The sequence below is a fragment of the Helianthus annuus genome, chromosome 9 (genome assembly GCF_002127325.2).
Source record: "Helianthus annuus cultivar XRQ/B chromosome 9, HanXRQr2.0-SUNRISE, whole genome shotgun sequence".
NCBI lineage: Eukaryota > Viridiplantae > Streptophyta > Magnoliopsida > Asterales > Asteraceae > Helianthus > Helianthus annuus.
In genome coordinates, this window is record NC_035441.2 from 187217818 (window position 1) to 187239320 (window position 21503).

The following is a 21503-nucleotide window of genomic DNA, read 5'->3' on the forward strand; positions in this document are numbered from 1 at the left end:
ACAAACAGAGTTGGATCCACCACTGAGTTGACATACGGGTGTAATAGAGCCGAGCCTTATATACCGAGCTGACTAGTTTTTACTAGTCTCACGAGCCTAAACTAGCCTAAGATTTCTCTCTCTATATAATAACTTCTAATTAATATAATTACATAATAAATATAATCATCTGTGTAGTTACCGAATACATAATTAAATAATATATTATCTTATAGAGGCCGGTTATTGTACAAATTGCCTTAACGTACGACGCCTACGAGATGCAGTATCAACATGCGATTTTTTTTTAACATGCAAACTTTTTTTATAGCATGAGATATTTGGTTATTTACAACATGTGATTTTCACTTTTTTGTAACATAACGTGCGATTTTGCCATCGCGTACGCAACGTACGTTAAGATATATCGTACGATATACTTTTTCTTATCTTATATACATATCCACATAAAATTATGTGTAGATAAAATATTAATATTAAATATATATAATAAACGAGCTGAACTCGAGTTTAAAAATTGTTGTTGAGTTGTGGTCAAATTCGAGATAAACGAGCCAGACAAACAATTAACAAACTACAAATTGAGTTTAAACAATGAATGGTTAATGGTCAAAGGCCCATTGGTATTGAAAGTTCTTTGTGAAGTCAAGGATAAACTTCTTCAAACCAACACATGGAAGGAAGAAGTTTATAAGTTTATGTTTATAAACACGGATTCCAGGATCCACATGAAACAAGTTTCTGGTCTACAAATTTTCAAATGATGTTCATTTCACAAGATCCACATTACACTTTATTGTAAGTAAAGTTGTGGACGTCTTTAGTTATGCTACTGTAGCAATCAATTTATTCCCAAGGCGTAAACATGTGACCGTTCTACTTTTAACTTCAATAACTTGATTCACTTGTTTACGCGACTAATTTTATATATACATAATAACAAGGAAAATTAGGCCCTCGAAAATTTTGGGCCCTGTTCGGTGGGGCACCCTGCACACCCTTTGGACAGGTCTGGCCTCACATATCAAGCAATATTGTCCATAGTCATTGCGTATGAAACGCATTAGTGATATTTGAGGTAGTGTATTACTTGTAACCTAGAAATACCCTCCTTGGGACCCCCCCCCCCCCCAATCGTATACAAAACTTGAGTGGTTCTTATACCATTTATAACACTTGGCCTTTCATACCAACCAATATTGTTAGGTATAGCCATGTGGAGTTTACAAATTTGTTTTTGGTTGCCAAAGTGGAAACTTTCGAGGAGGTTATCCCCAATTCTCTCATGCACCTAACATTTGATCTTATTTGGACAAGACATAAACCATACGATGTGAGATTTGGTGTAGCGGTACGTACCTAAAAACTATGCAGTCAATAGTGTGCTATCGTGGTGTTGTAGCGCTTAGCGGACATACGATGTCATAGCAGTTCAAATAGCGGTCCCTTATAACGGTTCCGCTATTAGTGGTGCTAAAGGCCGCTATTTTGAAACTCGTATAGCGGTTGTAGCACTGCTTTTAGCGGTTTTTATATTTCAGCCCAAAAGCCCACATTAAATCAACTATTTGCTTGAAATAAACTGAAGAAACACGAAAATTAAACTCAAACGGAAAATTAAACCTAAAATTGAGACCTAAAGTCATCATTCGCTAGACGTTGGTTGCCTAGTTCTTCATCGTTCAACAAAATAAAACCTAAATCTAGAAATCGTTGAACTTCCACTTCCTAAATCTAAATCGCTGGAGTCTGGAATCTCGTGGCTAGACTTCCTAAATCGAATTTTGATATTATTACTATTAATATGCAGGGCCGTCTTAACCCTTTAGGAGGCCCAAAATGAATACAAGAATTGGAGCCTTTTTATAAAAAAATAATAACGTATAGTCAGTTGGCTAACGGTATAAATGACCAAATAAATTGGAGGGTTGGGAGGGTAACATGTATTAAAATTTCTACTTTTATAGTTTCCTTATACAAATAAAGATTTTGATCAATTCAAGTAGTTACCTAGCAAATGCAATTAGATCATAGTTTCTTTACTAGATATATAACTCAATTCATGATCAAAAGCCTCATTTGGATTACTACATATATAATTAAAGAATTGATTTATTAGATATTGAAGGCCCTTTGGAAAGTGTGGCCCAAAGCCATTGCCTCATTTAGATTATGCTTCAGCCGGGCCTGTTAATATGTTTCAAATATATACACACATAAATTATGCATGATATAAAAATTACCGCTATACCACCACTATAACCTATATATATCGTATAGCGTAGACCTTGACCGTTATTTGAATTTGGACCGCTATAACTGCATAGCATAAAAATCCAAAGTATTTCTTTTAGTAGTAAATCTTAAAAAAAATCGTTTTGTTGAGATTTGTACTAATCCATTTTCTGTCGGTTTTCGGCCCCTGTTGGAAAGAAAATAGATGCTCGCTCTAGCGGTTTCACCCAATCATTTATATATAGAAACATTGTTTCACATATAGTTATGATCTCACAAGGATGGGTCAAATAATGAAATTTGCTAACAGGAAACTGATCAAGTGGGCAGAGCAGAACCATAAATTTTTTTATGGGGGTGCGAAATATTTAAAAAAAAATTAGGCCGTCTAGATATATAAATAAAAAATTCGGTTCAGATAGGATCGGTTCGGGTCATGTAAAACAAAAAAACATCAAACTAAAATTTACATCTATCTTCGATGCGGTCTGTCCGCTTCAAGCGCTCTTTCACATCACAAAGAGCAATCGGATTGGCGATGAGAATTTAAGTGATAGTTGTATATGTTATATAAAGAATGACTTGCTTAAGAAAGTAACTCTAAATAATGTTTTGGATAGATTTCAAAAAATTGAAAACCCGTAGGGCGACATTTTAAATATGTTTGGAACAACGGTCTTCAACCATCAATATTCGTTAAATTTCAAGTTTTGAATTTCAACTTTTCAAACCCTATACTAGAATTATATAATCAATAAGAGATTAAGAGACAACGAAGCCATCCTATAAAGACTACAATTTACTTATTATAACATTTTACTTCGCTTTTTTATTTATTATTAAGTTAAAAACACATGTATTACATATTTACATAGCGTTGAAAAACACATAAAAGTTTAAACTTTTTTAACCCATTCTATTATGTCATGAGTCTTGAACAAAATCACATAAACATCAAAATAACAAAAAACAAAACATGTACCTGTTCGTGGCCAGAATTACGCTATTCCTGGCCGGAATTTTGCAGCTGCCGTCTGGGGTGTGGGTGTCGCAGGTCACTAGCAGTGAGGTGAGGCAGAGGGAGGGCGGGAGTCGCACAAAGCTGGCAGTCGATTGGGTTTTTTTGTAAACTGGACTGATTTTGTTTAATTTAAGATGTATTTGTGTTAGGGTTGAATTTTATTAACTTATTGGGCTTGATGGAATGAATTCGAGTTTTATTAAAGGGGTTAGTGGGCTAACTTGTTTACATAATTGAGTCGGGTTTCAATCCATGTTCACAATTTTTTTACATAAATTCCTAACATTTTTTTTCTAAAGGGTGCGGACGAAAATTTACAAGGGGTGCGATCGGGATTTTCAGCGGAAAATACCACTAAAAATCTTTTTTTCAAGGGGTGCGGCCGGCCGCCCACCCACGCCATAGGGTAGGTCCGCCCCTGCAAGTGGGTTACAATTCACCAAAAATCTTCTTCATCCATGCAATGGTTTAGTTACTAGTTAAACCATAACGATTTAGCTAAGCCCCACTGCCTGACGTGGAAATAAAAACACTACCAGAAACTCGTAAACTAAATACGTGCTCACAAGATTATTGCATCCATATAAGGAAACTTGCAAGAAAATAAATGCCACAAAGCGAAATAAAATAACGCCAATAAACAATTAAATTAATCTAAAGCATAACATTGACACGCATAACGCAAAAGAAAAAAAGCGTTGAGCTTGTAAGAAAATCCTAACGAACTCAAAAAAAAAAAAAGGTATAAGCATTCGCGTGCTAGAGGTTCGTGAGTGAAAAGACCAAAATGTTGATGGAACTCATACCGAGTTGAGAAGAACACACGCACACAAAAAAAAAAAAAAAAAAAAAAAAAAAAAAAAAAAAAACCACTAGCAAGATTGTGTGATATTCAAACATCATCATCATCGGTTGGTATGTTTAAACATGAAATGCTTTTTGCTCTCATTCAAATAATAATTTATTAGTTTTCACAATAAAACCAATACACACAATCCTACATAACTTAAAACACACAAACTGCATAGCAATTGACTTACTATCAGCAGCATGTATAATCTTAATCTTAATAATGATATATATATATTCTTACAACTCTTACCTAAAACTATATACACAACAATTACCGCTTTCCAACATCTTACCGCTTTTGCATTTAGTGGATCTACACACATCCTTGTTCTGACATACTCGTAGCAATGGTCAAAAACGCAGAGATTACACTCCCGTGTATCAAAGCCCTAAGAGATCCAATACAAGAAAAAAGTTAGCACCCCACCTATTTACTCGAGAATCGGTTGATCTAAAGCATATGCATTTGAGAATCTTACTCTGGACTCTCCTTCTGATAACCAAACTCAGCTGCTGCTTTCAGAGCCCGTTGGTAGGTCTGTTTCATTGCTTCCTGTCATCAAAAAATTAACGATAGTAAAAACTCATACTTCATCCACCTCAAATCAAACATTTTCGGTTTTCTTTCGGTTTGTTTTGTGACTTTTGTCCCATTAATCGGAAAAGAAAAGGTAGTTTTAATACTTTTTAGAGTAAATTATGTTTTTGGCCCCTGTGGTTATATCACTTTTACTATATTAGCCCAAAATAAGAATTTTTAACATATCTGCCCCTATGGTCTCTATAACTAACCATTTTGGCCCCTAAGTCTAGAGATCATGGGGGCCAAAATGGTTAGTTATAGAGACCATGGGGGCAGATATGTTAAAAATTCTTATTTTGGGCTAATATAGTAAAAGTGATATAACCACAGGGGCCAAAAACGTAATTTACTCTACTTTTTATTAGAGTGAAGTACACAGATGGTCCCTGTGGTATACCAAAATTTTGGATTTGGTCCCTAGCTTTCCAAAAGTACACAGATGGTCCCTATCGTTTGCACTTTGTAACGCATTTAGTCCCTAACTTGGAAATGCTAAAGCCTTTAGATTTGTTGGTTGGGGACCAAATGCGTTACAAAGTGCAAACCATAGGGACCATCCGTGTACTTTTAGAAAGCTAGGGGCCAAATCCAAAATTTTGGTAAACCACAAGGACCATCCGTGTACTTTACTCTTTTTACTACTAACACCCTAAAATACTTGTAAAGAAATTCGGTTTGTTTCTCAATAGTTGGAATACCTTTTAATATAAACAAAATGATGAGCGGATCGGATAGGTTGGGTAACGTACCAACGTGCCTATTCAGGTAAATTCATATAACAGGCTGGGTTGACTCGTCACCTTATGTTACTGGCTTTTATTTTAAATTACAATTTAATTTATACATCAACTATAATTACAAAAACGGAAAAATTACACGTTTTGTCCTTTATCTTAATACCACTTATCAGGCGGTGTCCTTTATAACGAATTTTGACAAGTTTTGCCCTTTACAAGAAATTTTGTTGCACGTTTTGTCCTTCAGGCTTAACCCAGTTAGATTTTCTTGTTAAATCTTGTCACCCAAGGGTATTTTAGTCTTTTTACCCATTTATTTCAAGAGTCAACCCTAAAATATTTTGTTTTATTCTTTTAAATAATATTAAATAAATGGGTAAAAGACTAAAATACCCTTGGGTGACAAGATTTAACAAGAAAATCTAACTGGGTTAAGCCTAAAGGACAAAACGTGCAACAAAATTCCTTGTAAAGGGCAAAACTTGTCAAAATTCGTTAAAAAGGACTCCGCCTGATAAGTGGTATTAAGATAAAGGACAAAGCTTGTAATTTTTCCTTACAAAAACTATTGGTTTCTTGCCTGTAGTTTAGACTCGAAGTCCTCAGGTGCCCAGTTCAGATTGTATTCTTTTAGCTCAAGCTCACCAGCAACAACCTGAGAAAAATCGTATACGAGAAATATAACTTCAATTCAAAAACTAATGTCGATTTAGATCGTACGATCATAGGCCATTAAGATGTACGCATACCCCTCCGGTGCCAGCAGCTATGGAAGGAGCAATCAGAACGTTGGCCCCCTTCAATACATCTAGTGCTTCAGAGGTACATGGCATGTTGGAACCTAAAAAATAATACACAATTACAAACTATTTACTACAACCAGAAAAAAAAAAAAAAAAAAAAAAAAAACCTGATAATTATAGGTGGCAAAAACGGCAGGTCAGGCACATTGGGTAACGGGTCAAAATGGGTAACTATTGTTGAAAAGTCTAGACGTTTATTGATAATGATATATAGTGTCTCAAATACGATAAGCGAAATTTATACTGTTAAAGGCACTTTCGATAAAGTCTAGGGATGTATTTTCATTCAATTTTGACAAGTTCATAGATATTCATGCAGGATAAACGGCGGGGCCTTTATTATTAAATTTTAGGGTAGATTGCATTTTACGTGCTTCAAGTTTGAGCAAAATTGCAGGCGTTGGCCTTTAACTAACGAAATTACACTAAATATCCTTTATGTTACAGTTTCTCATAATGTGGTCTCCTTTTGCTCTAACCCAGTTATTGTTTTCTGTTAACTCTCAACACATGGCAGTCACATGAGGGCATAATGGTCATTTCCACTCAATAACTAAAACAAAAAAAACATAAAACTTCAAGAGTAAGATATATGTTAAGTGAAAATGACCATTAGACCCTCATGTGAGTGGCACATGTTAAGAGGTAACATTAGGTTTTAACTGGGTTAGGGCAAACGGACACCGCATGATGAAGAATTGTAACATAAAGGACTTCCAGTGTAATTTCATAAGTTAAAGGACAGCGCCTGCAATTTTGCTTAAAACTTAAAGGACTTAAAATAAAATTTACCCTAAGTTTTATAAGTTATGGGATTTAATCATGCAAAAAATACATTATGACCGATAATTTTTATATGAACGATAAAAGCTAAAACATAACTTATATCGAGCCATTCAAAAGTAAATACACCAAAATAGCCACCTCTATTAATAGCAAAATGAACTGCAAATGAAGAATAAATAAGGATCACCACCTTCAACAAGTATACGGCATCCCAAATTAACAAGACTAATCGCATCAGAATGATCGATTTCGTTCTGTGAAGCACAAGGGAAAGCAACATCGCATCTTTCGTTCCAAGGTTTAGCTTCATCGTAGTACTTAGCACGAGCGTACGTCTTTGAATAATCTCTGGAAATTTACAAAAAAAAAAAAAAAAAAAAAAAAAAAAGTTAGATATCTACAGAACAGTGAGAGTAAAGATGAATTACGTGTTTTCGAAACGGGACACTAACCTTAAAGTTCTATGTTGTGCTTTGATGTCTCTAAGAAAAGATAGTTTCATGAAGTCAAAACCATCCTCATCAACTAAATAGCCTTTTGAATCTGTAGAAAATACCGCGTTATTAAATTGCATTACGTAGGTTAAACTTAACGAATGTTTGGATTTGCGTTTCGAAATGGATTATCTATCACTCTTCACTTTTAGTCATTATAATTGATATTTAATGTTTGGATAAACATATTAAGCTTCTTGAATATCAATGTGTAAAGCAAAATTACCTAACTACCCTAACCTAACACGTTTTTATTAGAGCTGATATTATTCAAAATCAAATAATCACTTTTAATAACGCACGTGAAATAATTAATTTTGAAATTCAAAAAACAGCTTCCAAATAAAATCTTAAAAAATAACATTACCTGATACTGTGATTGGAAGAGCGCCGTATGCAATAAGCTTCTCTAAAACATGCATTGCTATCTTCCCGGACCCACTAACCACGCATCTAAAATTAAAATAAAAACTAATTGTTGAAACTGTACTCAAATGTGCTTCAAAAAACTAAGGGATAACGTATATTGAGGCCACCCAAGTCTTTTCAAAAACTTTAAGGGCATTTTCGTCAAATATAAAAAAGAGTAAAATGCACGGATAGTCCCTGTGGTTTGGTGAAATTTCACCTTTAGTCCCCAACTTTTCAGAATTACACTCTTAGTCCTTGTGGTTTGACAAGTTGTTACTCGGATAGTCCCTAAAGCGGATGAAGGTTACTCGGATAGTCCCTGTAGTTTGACAAGTTGTTACTCGGATAGTCCTTGTCATTTCACACCCACTTAACCAGAAAAACTAACCTCCATCCACTTTGGGGACTATCCAAGTAACAACTTGTCAAACCACAGGGACTAAGAGTGTAATTTTGAAAAGTTGGGGACTAAAGGTGAAATTTCACCAAACCACAGGGACTATCCGTGCATTGTACTCTATCAAAAAACTAAATATTGTTTGGTGTAAAGAAAACCTTAGTCCTTTGAGTTCTTTATTCATGTCTGCAAGCATAAGTTGTGCAAAGAAAACCTGTAAAAAACAACACAATCTGTTAAACCGTTTTTTTTTTTTTCTAATAAATGCAGAGATTTGCAAAAGCTTACCAGTCCATAACCAGTAGCTTCAGTACGTAAGCTGGAACCAGACCAGTTAAGTCTCGGGCCGGTAAAACTTCCCTGCTTAAAAATATTACTAAATCATACACAAAACATAAACCGATCCAAAATTTAAGTGACACGTTTTGAAAACGACAGAAAATAAAAACAGCACCCAAGTGAAGCAAACAGATGTGGCAATTTTGGCATATTAATGGATGAAAAGGTCAATTAGGGTTATATTTTGCCTATAGTTGTTAATAGCGTATTTGGATATATAATATACGTACAAAATATTTTGTTAAGTATTCATACAGCGTATTTGGATATAATATACATGCAAAATATTTCTAAAATTTCTCCTAGTGTGTCACTAAACATAAGATAGCACCCACTCTTTCATCGCTATCGTCCGCCATTCGCAATTATTGATCAGTGGCGAAGCTTGCCCTCGAAAACTTGGGAGGGGGGGGGGGGGGTATATACCCAGAAAATTCTATACGAAAACTACATATATAACACTACTGAGCGAAAAATTCGCCCCCCCCCCCCTTTGTCCTGCGCCCCTGTTCCTAATTCATTATACTTTACAAATTAAGATTGTTTTTTAATAATATAATTTTGTTAATCATATTTAAAACATTAATTATTTTAGATTTCAAGAAAAGGGTCAAGTCAACCCGATCAAACCCGTTTGGCCTGTTTTAACAATTACACAATTTGACCAGCCTCACCTGAGAATGCCCGGCCAGGCGTCGATATTGACCGTATAGAAAACCCATTTCACGAGTGCCGACACCCATCTCCTCAGAAGGAAGATCCTGATATTATCATGACAAAAGATTACGCATTTTATATTAACGAATAGTTGGCTACAAAAGTAATAAAATTAATTTGAATACCTTATCGGGGCTAATGTAACGATACAACTCATCCATATAGCTCTGGCAGAAGTGCATAATCTGCAAACAAGAATGACAGAAATCCTAATATTATTTAACGACACACATAAACAATTATGAGTTAATTGCCCGGATGGTCCCTGTGGTTTCACGTTTTTTCACGTTTAGTCCCCACCTTTTGAAAATAGCAGGTATGCTCCCTATGGTTTGTTATTTTATTACTCGGATAGTCCCCTGAGTAGATGTCAGTTAGTTTGGAAATAGCATGTATGCTCCCTATGGTTTGTCATTTTGTTACTCGGATAGTCCCCTGAGTATATGTCAGGGGACTATCCGAGTAACAAAATGACAAACCATAGGGAGCATACCTGCTATTTTCAAAAGGTGAGGACTAAACGTGAAAAAACGTAAAACCACAGGGACCATCCGAGCAATTAACTCAACAATTATTATATATTGATGTAAAAATTGAAGAATGCACCTCATTGTCACTTTTCCCTTTGGGATCAAAATCACTTCCGCCTGATGCTCCTCCAAGTCGATAAGGAGATAATGCAGTCCTTAACGTCTGCAGTCAAAACTGGTTAGACCCTTAACTTTGGCATTAACCAACTTTAGCCCCTCGACTTTTATAATGACATGGTTAGTCCCTCAACTTCGGTAATGACATGCTTAGCCCCTTAATTAAAACAACTTTAGCCCCTCAACTTTAATAATAAACAAGTTAACCCCTCAACTTTAATAATGACATGTTTAGCCCCTTAACTAAAACAACTTTAGCCTCTCAACTTTAATAATAAACAAATTTAGCCTCTCAACTTTAATAATAAACAAATTTAGCCCCTCAACTTTAATAATGACATGTTTAGCCCCTCCACTTTAATGATGACATGTTTACCCCCCTAACTAAAACATCAAACAACTTTAACTCTGGTGATTTGCTTATTTTTATCTACGTTTCGAACCCGCTGCGGAGCGCGGGTAGTAACCCACTGGTTCCATAAAAATAGACAACCCATGATGAAAAAAAAATAACGGGAGCTAGAATAATATGAACTTAATTTAGAACGGATAAAAAAAAGAAGGTAAAAGATGGAAGCATGCCTGCTGGAAACCGAGAAACTTGGCAATACTTAAGTTCATCAACGGGTGAAAGCGAAGGCCTCCTCTACACGGGCCCAAAGTCTGGTTAAACTGGACCCTAAACCCACGATTGACGTGCATTTCACCTCTATCATCAACCCACGGAACTCGGAAGATAATTGTACGCTCGGGCTCTAACAACCGCTCCATGGTATTGACATAACTACAACAAGAAAATCAAAAGTAATGATAAAAGGTTGTATGCATTTGAATATAAGCGGTACAATTAACTTTGAGAAAACACACCCCGAGTTTTTTGAAATAACTCTTTCAAGAGAATGAATAACTTCTTGCACAGATTGTATGAACTCAAGCTCGTTAGGATCTCTTTTTAGTGCAGCTTCAACAATCGATCCCGACGATTTTGACATGAGAGCTGTCACAAAAGTCAAATCATCAAAAAAAAAATAAGTAACTAGCATCATATAACAAGACACAAAACATAAACTTGAACATTTTTAATAAGAGTAAATTACAAAAATCGTCCTTTATGTATGTTACTTATTGCAATCTGTGTCCTTTGTCTTCAATAATTACAGAAAACGTACTCGATGTTTGCAAACCCTTACAAGTTATGTCCTTTAGCGCTAACTCAGTTAATTTTTGTGGTTAAATCTGACCAAATGGACCCCACATGAGGGCATTTTTGTGGTTAAATCTGACCAAATGGACCCCACGTGAGAGTAAAATGACCAAAATACCCTCATGTGGGGTCCATTTGGTCAGATTTAACCACAAAAATTAACTGCGTTAGAGCTAAAGGACATAACTTGCAAGGGTTTGCAAACATTAAGTACGTTTTCTGTAATTATTGAAGATAAAGGACACAGTTTGCAATAAGTGACATACATAAAGGACGATTTTTGTAATTTTTCCTTTTTAATAATAAAAATCAGCACAAACCTTTTACATATATGGGCTTGTCAGTAATTATCTTATCTTTAGAGGCCAATTGTAGACGAAGAGCCTCTTTATGAAGCAAACTGTTGTTATGTTCTTCTAAAGCACTCATTTGCATATTTCTACTGCCTTCGTTTCCGTAAGGATTTCTTCTATGTTTCCTACCGTATTCCCTGCAAATCGAGCAAAATATCCTCGTTGTACCTTCTTTCATATCCACATACGCCCATTTGTACGTATCAGCCCATTCTTCCCGCCATCTTTTCACCACTTTTTTCTTTCGTTTGACTGGAATTGACTTTAACAATTCTTGATCATCATTTGGAAGCTGTGAAACAGCTGCCATATTCTTGTTTTCATCGTGATCATCTGCTGAAGATTCTTGTGGCGGAACGTTAATCAAAGGAGTGTGAGCAAACGTCGGGTCATCGTCCCCCGGCCCGATTTCTAAATCGATTTCTCCACCGAGCTCCCTAACCACCAAATGATGCCTTTGTTGAATCAAGCTGATGTCATCCATTGCAGAATCCATCCCTAACCCAACAACTGGTATCAACATTCAGCATCACAAGTGTAATCCCCACTCGGGCCGGTTTTTGCACTCTGTATAGATGTAAAAGCATATATTTATAGGTAAAAGAGAAGTTATAACTAATTGTGAGTTCATGCATCCACACGAAGCGATTACGTGGCTTTGAATTATTAGAATCAGATAACTAGTTGTAATAAAATAAACGAATTAAATGCCATTTTAGTCCCTGTGGTTTAGGCCATTTTGCCAGTTTAGTCCAAGGGTTTGAAACATTGCCATTTTAGTCCAAATTGTTTCAAGCGTTGCCATTTTAGTCCACTGGGTTAACTCCGTCCATTTTTTATGTTAGCTAGAAGGGTAATTCGATCATTTTATATGGTCGAATTGCCCTTCTAATTAACAGAATTACATATAAAATGACTGAAATGCCCTTCTAGTTAACAAAATAAAGGGATGAAGTTAACCCAGTGGACTAAAATGACAACGTTTAAAACTATTTGGACTAAAATGGCAACGTTTCAAACCTTTGGACTAAACTGTCAAAATGCCCAAACCACAGGGACTAAAATGGCATTTAACTCTAAAATAAACTGTGTGAGGAAGTGTTTAGATGTCGTTTTGTTGTTTTAAGTTGTAAGAATCAGATAATGAGTTATTCCGAGCGTTTGGTAATTCAGATCAATTACAGAATTTGTACATAAGAATTAAGAATCAGATAATGAGTTATTCCGAGTAAAAGTCTCTAAAATTAGGATTGAAGAATCAGTAACAAAGTAATCTCATTTTACCCTTTTCATAATCAGTTTTCTTGCAGCTAATATGATACTGTCAATGATCTGATTTGAATATAAAGTAATCAAATAACCAATTTCATCCTAGTCGAAACAAAACCTCATATAAGGGTAAAATAAATATACACCATAATGTGCCAAACACTCATTAAAACCTTGAATAACCAAACACTCAACACCCATAAAAAATATGACTAATTACAACTTGAAACAACAACAACGGGGAATTGGCCTGTAATAATCCCACCTAGACCTTATTGGCCATTAATAATCCCACCTCAGAATATTCCCCTCACCAGTCCCACATTTCACCTATTTTTCCTACAATGGTCCCCCGCTAAAAAAAAACTTAACGGAGTTAAGCTTTTTTCCAAATTACAAACAGATTTTTTAGGGCTATTGATCAGAACGATGATACGAGTTCATTGATGTAAAACTTACTTCGAAATGGTGCTCCAAGTGACTTGATTTTGGTTAATTGGAAATTTAAACACCCGAATTGAAGCGTCGTTTTCATCGTTTGGAGCACCGTTTCGAGGCAAGTTTTACATCAATGGACTCGTATCCTCGTTCTGATCAAAAGCCCTAAAAAATCTGTTTGTAATTTGGAAAAAAGCTTAACTCCGTTAAGGTTTTTTAACGGGGGACCATTGTAGGAAAAATAGGTGAAAGGTGGGACTACTGGGGGGGAATATTCTGAGGTGAGGTGGGATTACTAATGGCCAATAAGCTCTGGGATTATTACAGGCCAATTTCCCAAAACAACAAAAGCACATCCAAACACTAACTCCTTCTGCAAGTTTTTTTATTGCAGCAGATTATCATATTCTAGTTATACAATATCACACAATCACTTTCAAAGAAACATAACCTAGAAATGAATCATAAGACTATTCCTCAATCCAATTAAGACTATTCAGACAAAACATCTTCTGAATTAAACAAACAACATCCACCAAACCCTAATTACAGGTTCCTGTAGAATATGCAAAATTACCCAATTCAAAGATTCATAGCCCAATTGATTATCACCCAAAGATGGTAACTTTATACGAATTAAACGAACTAATACTGCAACGAAGGTAAATAAACAGGATTTGGGGACTTACAGAACTGGGGTTTGACTTGTTGACTGTTGTTTGAACTTTAACGAAGAGGGTCAACTGCGAATTGAACTGTGATCGCACATTCTATTGCTCGATCATAAGAAATTGAGAAGGAAAGGAGTAAAAAGTAGATGAATTGTTGTAGATAATTTGTAGAAAGAAATAGGAAATAGGGGTAACTTATTGTTGTGCAATGATTTTTGTGATAGCTCAAGTGGGGTTTTTTTAATGGAAAGAGAGAGCTGAAATTGGAATATTAATGACGTTAGACTATGGGGAATGGGCCGGGGTTGGAGCGTGGGTTGGGTATAAACGTTCACGTCACCATTCTGGGTGGGTTTGGGTTTCGTCGTGGCCCTTTGGGCGGGGGTTTCAACCCGGGCGTTGGGCGGAGCTACCCACATGACATGACGGAACCTCATTGGCCAAGAGCGCTATCCCTTTGAAATTGGTTTTTTTTCCACGCCCCACCATACCCCTTTGAAATTGGCTTTTGGTCTTGGGTGCCCCATACTCCACGTGTCGCACCATGCCCCCAACCCACATCCCACCATACCCCACGGTCTTAGATTGTACAATTGACGAAGCAAATGGTACTGAATACCGTACCGAACAGCACTAGTACTGAATTTACTAAACTGAAACATTTTCGGTGCCGACTTTTGACGTTTTTTGTAGCGGCTCGATATCGATCCGGTACGGCACCGGCTTTTACCATTAAATACCGGTACCGAATCGTACCGTACCGGCCATATTCGGTACTGATACCAATACCCATTTTTGGGGATTTTTGGTATCGGTATTTTCAATACTAGTTGATACCGCGCTCATTCCCAATTGACAACAAGGGGTTCTAAATTTTGGGAAAATGACGAAAATAAATACTTATTAAATGTTGATGTAACTCATTTTATCAAAATAAACTTTGAAGTGTCGAAATTTAGGTAACACAAAATCTATTCACTTCGTAATTTGACACATGTCCTAAACATAGTTTCTTAAATCATGGTAACAACAATGATATAAGGGAAAAGGACGAGAATAAACATTGATCAAACTTTTTTTACCAAATATAATCCGCCATGGTGTGAAGGTAGCGACTAGGCTCATACTCTATCTATGAACCTAGTCACTTCAGTTAAAAGCATAGATTCTTCATCTGATATAACTTGTAGAGTCCAAATTTCAGACGCATGAACATATATAGAGTCTTTCGAGACTCTTTAAACATGTGGTTATTTATTATTGGATATCAGTGTGGGTTCACCATGATTTACGAGTTTATTTTTTAGGCGCTTGTCACGTTCTGAAGTGAAAGGATTTTCGTGTGTTCTTCAAATTTAGGCACTTCATATGTTTATTTTGGTAAAATACATTTGGTCAATGTTTATTTCATCATTTTCCCATAATATAAATAGCTTTAATGTGTTACGTGTAAAATCCATAAATAAAATATGAATGGTTGAGAGATACCAAACTTGCTTTAGTATTCATTTTTCGTCAAAAATATATTATTACTATTTATTAAACTAGTGGTAACTGTCTGTGTTTCATGACGAGTTTGAAATGTACACATCGTCAAAATGTTAAAATTGGTAACACTTGACCTAATGACTTTTACATTAGCAGTAACCTCATGTACATAGTACAACGGAAAAAAACTAAAAAATAAGTACGTTACATTTGAAATATAAAAAATCACAAATTTTAAAAATTATAGCCCAAAGTTAACTATAAAAAATTATATTATTAAGAAAAAAGAAAGTTTAGAAAAGGAAAAAATAAACAAAATTAACTTAGGGTTGATTTTGTAATTCAAATGAACTTAAGGGGCTAAACGTGATCGCCTAGCATGAACCCACCGGCGAAATTCCTTTGTGTTATTTAGGGCATGTTTGTCTAAGCGTTTTGAAAATAAGTTTTTTAAAAAAGTGTTTGGATTAACTTATAGGGTGGGAAAAACCAATAAGTCAATAAGTTGTTTTTTAAAAAGTGTTTGGCTTAGCTTATTGATGTAAAATGACTAAAAGGGCTCAAAAAGTTATAAGTTGCTCAAAAAGTCACACTATCCTAACTTCTCAAAAATGATTTTTTCTTCTGTACAAAAAGTCATTTTGAAAAGTCCTTTTAGGTTTGCCAAACACAAAATCTCCTTATTAGTTTTTTGAAAAAACTAATAAGTCAATAAGTTGGTTCAAAAAGCTTAGCCAAACATGCCCTTAAACCACTTTCTATTTGATTATTAAGAAAATGTGTTAGGGCAAAGTTTGTCTGATAATTTTTTTTTTTAAATCCAAGACACGTTTTAACATAGATGCTAAAAATAACTAAACGTGACACAGGTCAACAATGTCCTATCACGTATAAAACTAAATATGGAAAGAACACATACTAGGATGACTAACAATGATTTATAACAGTCAAATCCAAATCTTTTTATTCTTAAGTTGGCACTATAGTTGATTTGATCAAATGGATGACAACATGACTATGTACATGTAATAGAATTGATTTGTTAATATCTTTTCTGTCTCATTTGTCGAATATGTCTATGGAAAGTTTGTATTTTGTTTTGTTCTTTTATTTATTTATTTATGTTATAACCGTAACCAGTGTTACCATATAAATTTGGAGAACGGTAAGATTAGATTGTCACTAATGTAAGCTTACTAAATAAACTTTAGATATAGACTAGCGAAATAGGTATTTTAGTTAATTGCGTAAGGTAAAATAATACAATAACCGAAATAATTAACATAGATAAGACCATGCGTAATGGTTAAACATTATAATGCCCCCTCCATGGGGCGTTTTGCGCCATGTGGCAGCCCAGTCAGCAAGGGGCATTATACCATAAAATGGTGTAGTGGGGCATTATTCAAATAATGCCCATGCAATCATTTCCTAATTATTTTTTTTAATTTAAAACATAAAAAAATACAATACTAAAATATTAAAAACAGAACTTAAAAATAAAGAAAATAAAAATACAGAAAATAAAAAACAGAAAGTAAAATAAAAATACAGAAAATAATAAAGTTTAAAAGTATAGGGGCCTAAGTGTCAATATCAAAGTTTTAAAAAAAAACCTTTCTTCTTCTTCATTCCCATTCTTCTTCCCTTCTGCAAACCCTGCAAACCCAGAAAATCCGGCCAAAAATCCGGCCAAAAATCCGGCCAAAAAATCCGGCCACAACCCCATCTCTCTCTCTAAACCCACATGTCCTCAATTGATTGGGCATTCAAACCATTGTTCAGCGTTTTTAAAACCACGCCACCACCATTTTTTTTCAAAAAAAACGCCCGGAAACGCCCCATGTAATGGGGGTTCCGGCGTTATCCGGCGTTTTTTTGCAAATTTTTTTAAAAAAAACGCCCCGTTACGGGGGGTCTAAGCAATTAAGTTATTTCTACTTTTCCTTGCTTGAGCTTTAAAGAAAAAAAAATTACATTGGATGAGAATGCAAGGTGGAAAAAGAGTGAGTTGGCATATTTGATTACATGACTAATAATAATATATGTTATTGATCAATGTGTTTGAAACCCAGACTGTGACTCGAGGCCTTATTCGACTCGGGTAAGGATGTTAGAACTGGCTTGATGCTATCAGGGGCGGACTCAGCTAGAGGCAAGGGTGGGTGGGTGCATCGGTGCATCCCATAAAAAAAATAGTGTATTTGATAGGTAAAAATCTTGATCACACCTCTTGAAAGTTTGGTTAAACCCCTCATTCGAACTCGAACTCCTGAAAATAATTCTTGAGTCCACCATAAAACTTTCTTCCCAAGTACCCTTGTTACATCAGCGTCAAGAACAACACAATGAGAATAGTGAGTGGACCACCAGAATAATGACTCATGAGCTTGTCAAAATAGTAACAAGATAGATTCTAACTTGTTTGTAGAATGATTATTCAAACTTAGCTCTAAGGTTGTTCACATAATTACAAGATAGATTCTAAGTTGTTTGTAGATTCAAGAACACTTGGTGTTCTTTCTGCCTATGCTCAATGAAAATGGTTGGAAACTGAGCTCATGGATTTGTGATTTTCTTTCTAAACAAACCAACTAAAGTTTAAACGAGTCAAATAAGCCAACTCGTATTGTAAACGAGTCAATTAGCCAACTCACATTGTAAACGAGTAAAATACAAGCTCAAGTTTTAGCTTGGGGGAGGTTTAGAGTATTCATTCCACCATTTCTACCTATAATTACACTAAAAAATACCATATTTTCTTTATTCTTTCAATTAAATAATATTTTTTTATATTTTTATCATTACATTTTCTTTCTTCTCCGCTCACAAACCATTTTTAAAATATATTAAAAATTTATATACGGTCAACAAAGTCTTCTCAGAGAACAGTTACATTTTTTCTCTTCTTTACTCAGAACATTTTTTTATAATATAAAGAATATCACTCACCGAATTTGATGAAAGGGATGTGAAAACTCAAGTATCCAAACAGTTTATCACAATTTGTAATTTATAAACATAATAGATAATATGAAACAACAAATATAATTAAATATTAATTTAACATTAAATATATGACTCCCTAAAAGTCTTAATTATAATAACACACCTTTGACCTTTCACAACCCTTATCCAGAATCCCAGATGCTTAGCTGGAATGGGGTCCTCCACTTATTACCAAACAAGCAAGAATTACCACACTACCAATACTTATTCGGATTCCAATTTGATCTCTACAACCGACACAAAAACAAACATCAAGAATACAGGCCACCACCTTCATCAAATATTCCTCTGAGACATCAGACATAGGATAATTAACTGCTAAAATATATATGGCTGTCTAGAAAACATACGGCTAACAGTTCGTTTGGATTTAGTTTGGAAAAAGCTCGTTTGATATGGCTCGGTTTGAAATTGAACCAAGCCGGCTCGGCTTGATTAGAAAGTAAGCCTAACTTGACTTGGCTCGTAACGAGCCAGATCGGCTCGCTTGGTAGCTCGGCTTCGCTTAGTTCGAATTATTTTACTTCTAATATATTTTATTTTATATACATTATAATATATTACAAATTTTACTTCTAATCTATTTTATTTTATATACAGTATAATATATTACAAAAAACTGATCATCGTTTACATGTATTTAGGAGTGTAATTTGATATCTATTGTATATTTGAAGGTTGATTATCATGCTAATGAACTAATATTGTATTTCGTTAAAACTTAAAACTTATTTGTGTTGTAAAACTTCATTTTAGCTTGTGACGTATTAGGTTGATGAACTTTTGGATATATTCTTTTGAACTATTTAATAATATTTTAGATTACTAAATTTTAAGAAATATGTATTTATTTTTCTTTTTGAAATCGAGCCAAGCCCGAGCTTAAATTTTTAGCTCGGTTTATAATCGAGCTCGGGCTCAGCTGATGAACACCGCTAAACATATAACAATCATCTTCAATTAAGCAAAAAACACATATAAAAAAAGTAGCAAATACATAACATAATCAGAGATTAGCATATAATAACAATTTACACAATAATAATGATCGGAACATACATCGCCGGAGAATACACCGATCACCTGCCGGTAGCTTTCACTTTCAGGCTTCGTAGATCCGACACTCATCCGTTTCTGGATTTTCATGACAAAACGACTGCAACGGATCCTTATTCTCTTCCAGTTTCCGACGTAGATCTGCTTTCGCCTGACTAACCTCTTCCACTTCATCCCACGCTACCTTACACTCGTCGGAATCACGATCTGCTTCACAAACTTGTGTCGCTTCAGCGACTTTTGCCTCAATTAACTCCGTTAGTTTCTTCTCTCTCATCTGTGTGCCTTTGTACTTTGCCGATCCTCCGCCGATCGCGTTCACTGCAACTGAAGTTCGGCGAGATGTTTGTGGTGATCTTACTGGAGCACAGATCGGAGTGTGGATCGTGTTAGTGGCGACTTGTTCGACAGATCTGAGAGATTGTGGAAACTTGAAGGTCACGAAACTCATCTCCATGGAAGATTGAAGAAAATTCAAGTTGAAAGCTTCAAGAACACCCGTGAACTGCTTTTTTGGTTGTTCGGAAGGGAAATGAGTGGGAATATAATGAGGTTAAATTACTTGGTTAACCCTATGGGTTCTAGATTATTCTTTTCCCAACTTTTTGGTTTCTCTTGTTTCACCATGCATATTCTATTTCTTAAATTAATTAAAAATTTAACAACTTAATAAAATATTTCTTAAATTAATTAAAAATTAACAACTTAATAAAAAAACACAATGTATTAAATTATTTGTTGTTTATAGTTTGTTTATCCAAACTGTGCTTCTAGCATACCATTTATTATAGAGTATTGTAGTGTTATACCGTTAAAAAGGAAACTATATCACAAAAAATACACAACAAATTTTACTCGAGTTAATTTGTGTAAACCGTCTCAATTGCACGTGTAAAGGAGTGTTATAAAAAATTGGATTGATCGGCCAGCCATTGATTAATTTTTGGGTAATCGGTGAATTAATCGCTAGTCGGCCCTAATCGTCCCTAGCCGGCCGGAAAATCAGCCTTGGTCGGCCAGAAATAGGCGATTCCGACCAAATTCCAGCCAAAACCTGTAAATTCCGGTATTTAAAATAAAGATGACATATAAAAGTATCAATCCGATTAATCGCTAGTCGGTACCACATCGCCCGACTAGTGCCTAACGATTCTTACAACCATGTGTAAAAGTAATTATAGTTTGTACAATGGTCTTGTACTATGTGTTATAGTATTGAAGGTAACTTCTGAAAATTACACATTCAGTGTTGACTTTTTTTTTCTTTTTTTTTTAAGATTATTAGTCTGTCTCCTTATTCATCTTCTTGAGACTTTATACTATGTTTTTGAACTCAAAAGTAACGTAACACTCGCCATGAGAATCCACATACTTGATCATATTCATACAGTCATGAGCATTGCAACTCTCGCCCAACCGCTTTGGGATCCTGAGCAACTCTCTTTCCGAAATCAGTTGGTTCTTGTTTAGATCATAGAGCTAAAAAATATCATGAAGCTCCTTGATCCCGTCTGCATCTTGATCATATTCGAAACAAAAACTATCTTATGAGTACCTGATCAACAACAAGCAAGTCTAATGACCCTATAGCTACTGGACAATGAGGTTATAAATATCCCTTTCTCATTGAGAGAGGTCATTGGATTCTCTCTTAACTACTTAGCATTAAACATACAAGATTTAAGTTAGAATCATGTATTGGATAACAATATCGAGTTTGGCCGAACCTTCATGTGTGCTGAGATTAAGGGGTGTTGTTTTCTTAACATATATAGAGACCTGTCTTGCATTATATAAGATAGTTGTGGGATTGCCTAGCCTGGGAGATCCATAGTCGCTTCAACAACTATCGACTCTTCTTCACTATGCATTAGCTACCCAAACTCAACAAACATGTCACGTGTCTAAAGCTTAACGAATTCGACAAAGCTTAGGGTGGACATGAGGTTGGGGCAAAGAAAAATGACCAAAAAAGAAGGTGAGCGTCTAGAGT

The 21503-nt window shown here is 35.2% G+C and overlaps 2 protein-coding genes across 2 annotated transcripts; both read right to left on the reverse strand.

Annotated features, from left to right (window-relative positions):
- Positions 1-4192: 4192 nt before the first annotated feature.
- Positions 4193-14183, reverse strand: LOC110880202 (NADP-specific glutamate dehydrogenase). The gene is made up of 16 exons (XM_022128786.2): positions 13976-14183; positions 11547-12146; positions 10890-11019; positions 10605-10806; positions 9982-10068; positions 9501-9560; positions 9333-9419; positions 8608-8679; positions 8478-8533; positions 7879-7964; positions 7470-7560; positions 7208-7365; positions 6178-6269; positions 6009-6083; positions 4588-4661; positions 4193-4497 (listed from the first exon to the last, which is right to left on the reverse strand). Exons 2-16 carry the CDS (start codon positions 12100-12102, stop codon positions 4422-4424), a joined length of 1902 nt encoding a protein of 633 aa, XP_021984478.1. The 5' UTR covers positions 12103-12146; positions 13976-14183; the 3' UTR covers positions 4193-4421.
- A 4298-nt stretch (positions 14184-18481) lies between these two features.
- Positions 18482-20055, reverse strand: LOC110880203 (calvin cycle protein CP12-3, chloroplastic). Its single transcript, XM_022128787.2, has 2 exons — positions 19514-20055; positions 18482-18681 (listed from the first exon to the last, which is right to left on the reverse strand). The coding sequence occupies exon 1, from the start codon at positions 19965-19967 to the stop codon at positions 19557-19559; it is 411 nt and encodes a 136-aa protein (XP_021984479.1). The 5' UTR covers positions 19968-20055; the 3' UTR covers positions 18482-18681; positions 19514-19556.
- Between the last annotated feature and the right edge of the window lie 1448 nt (positions 20056-21503).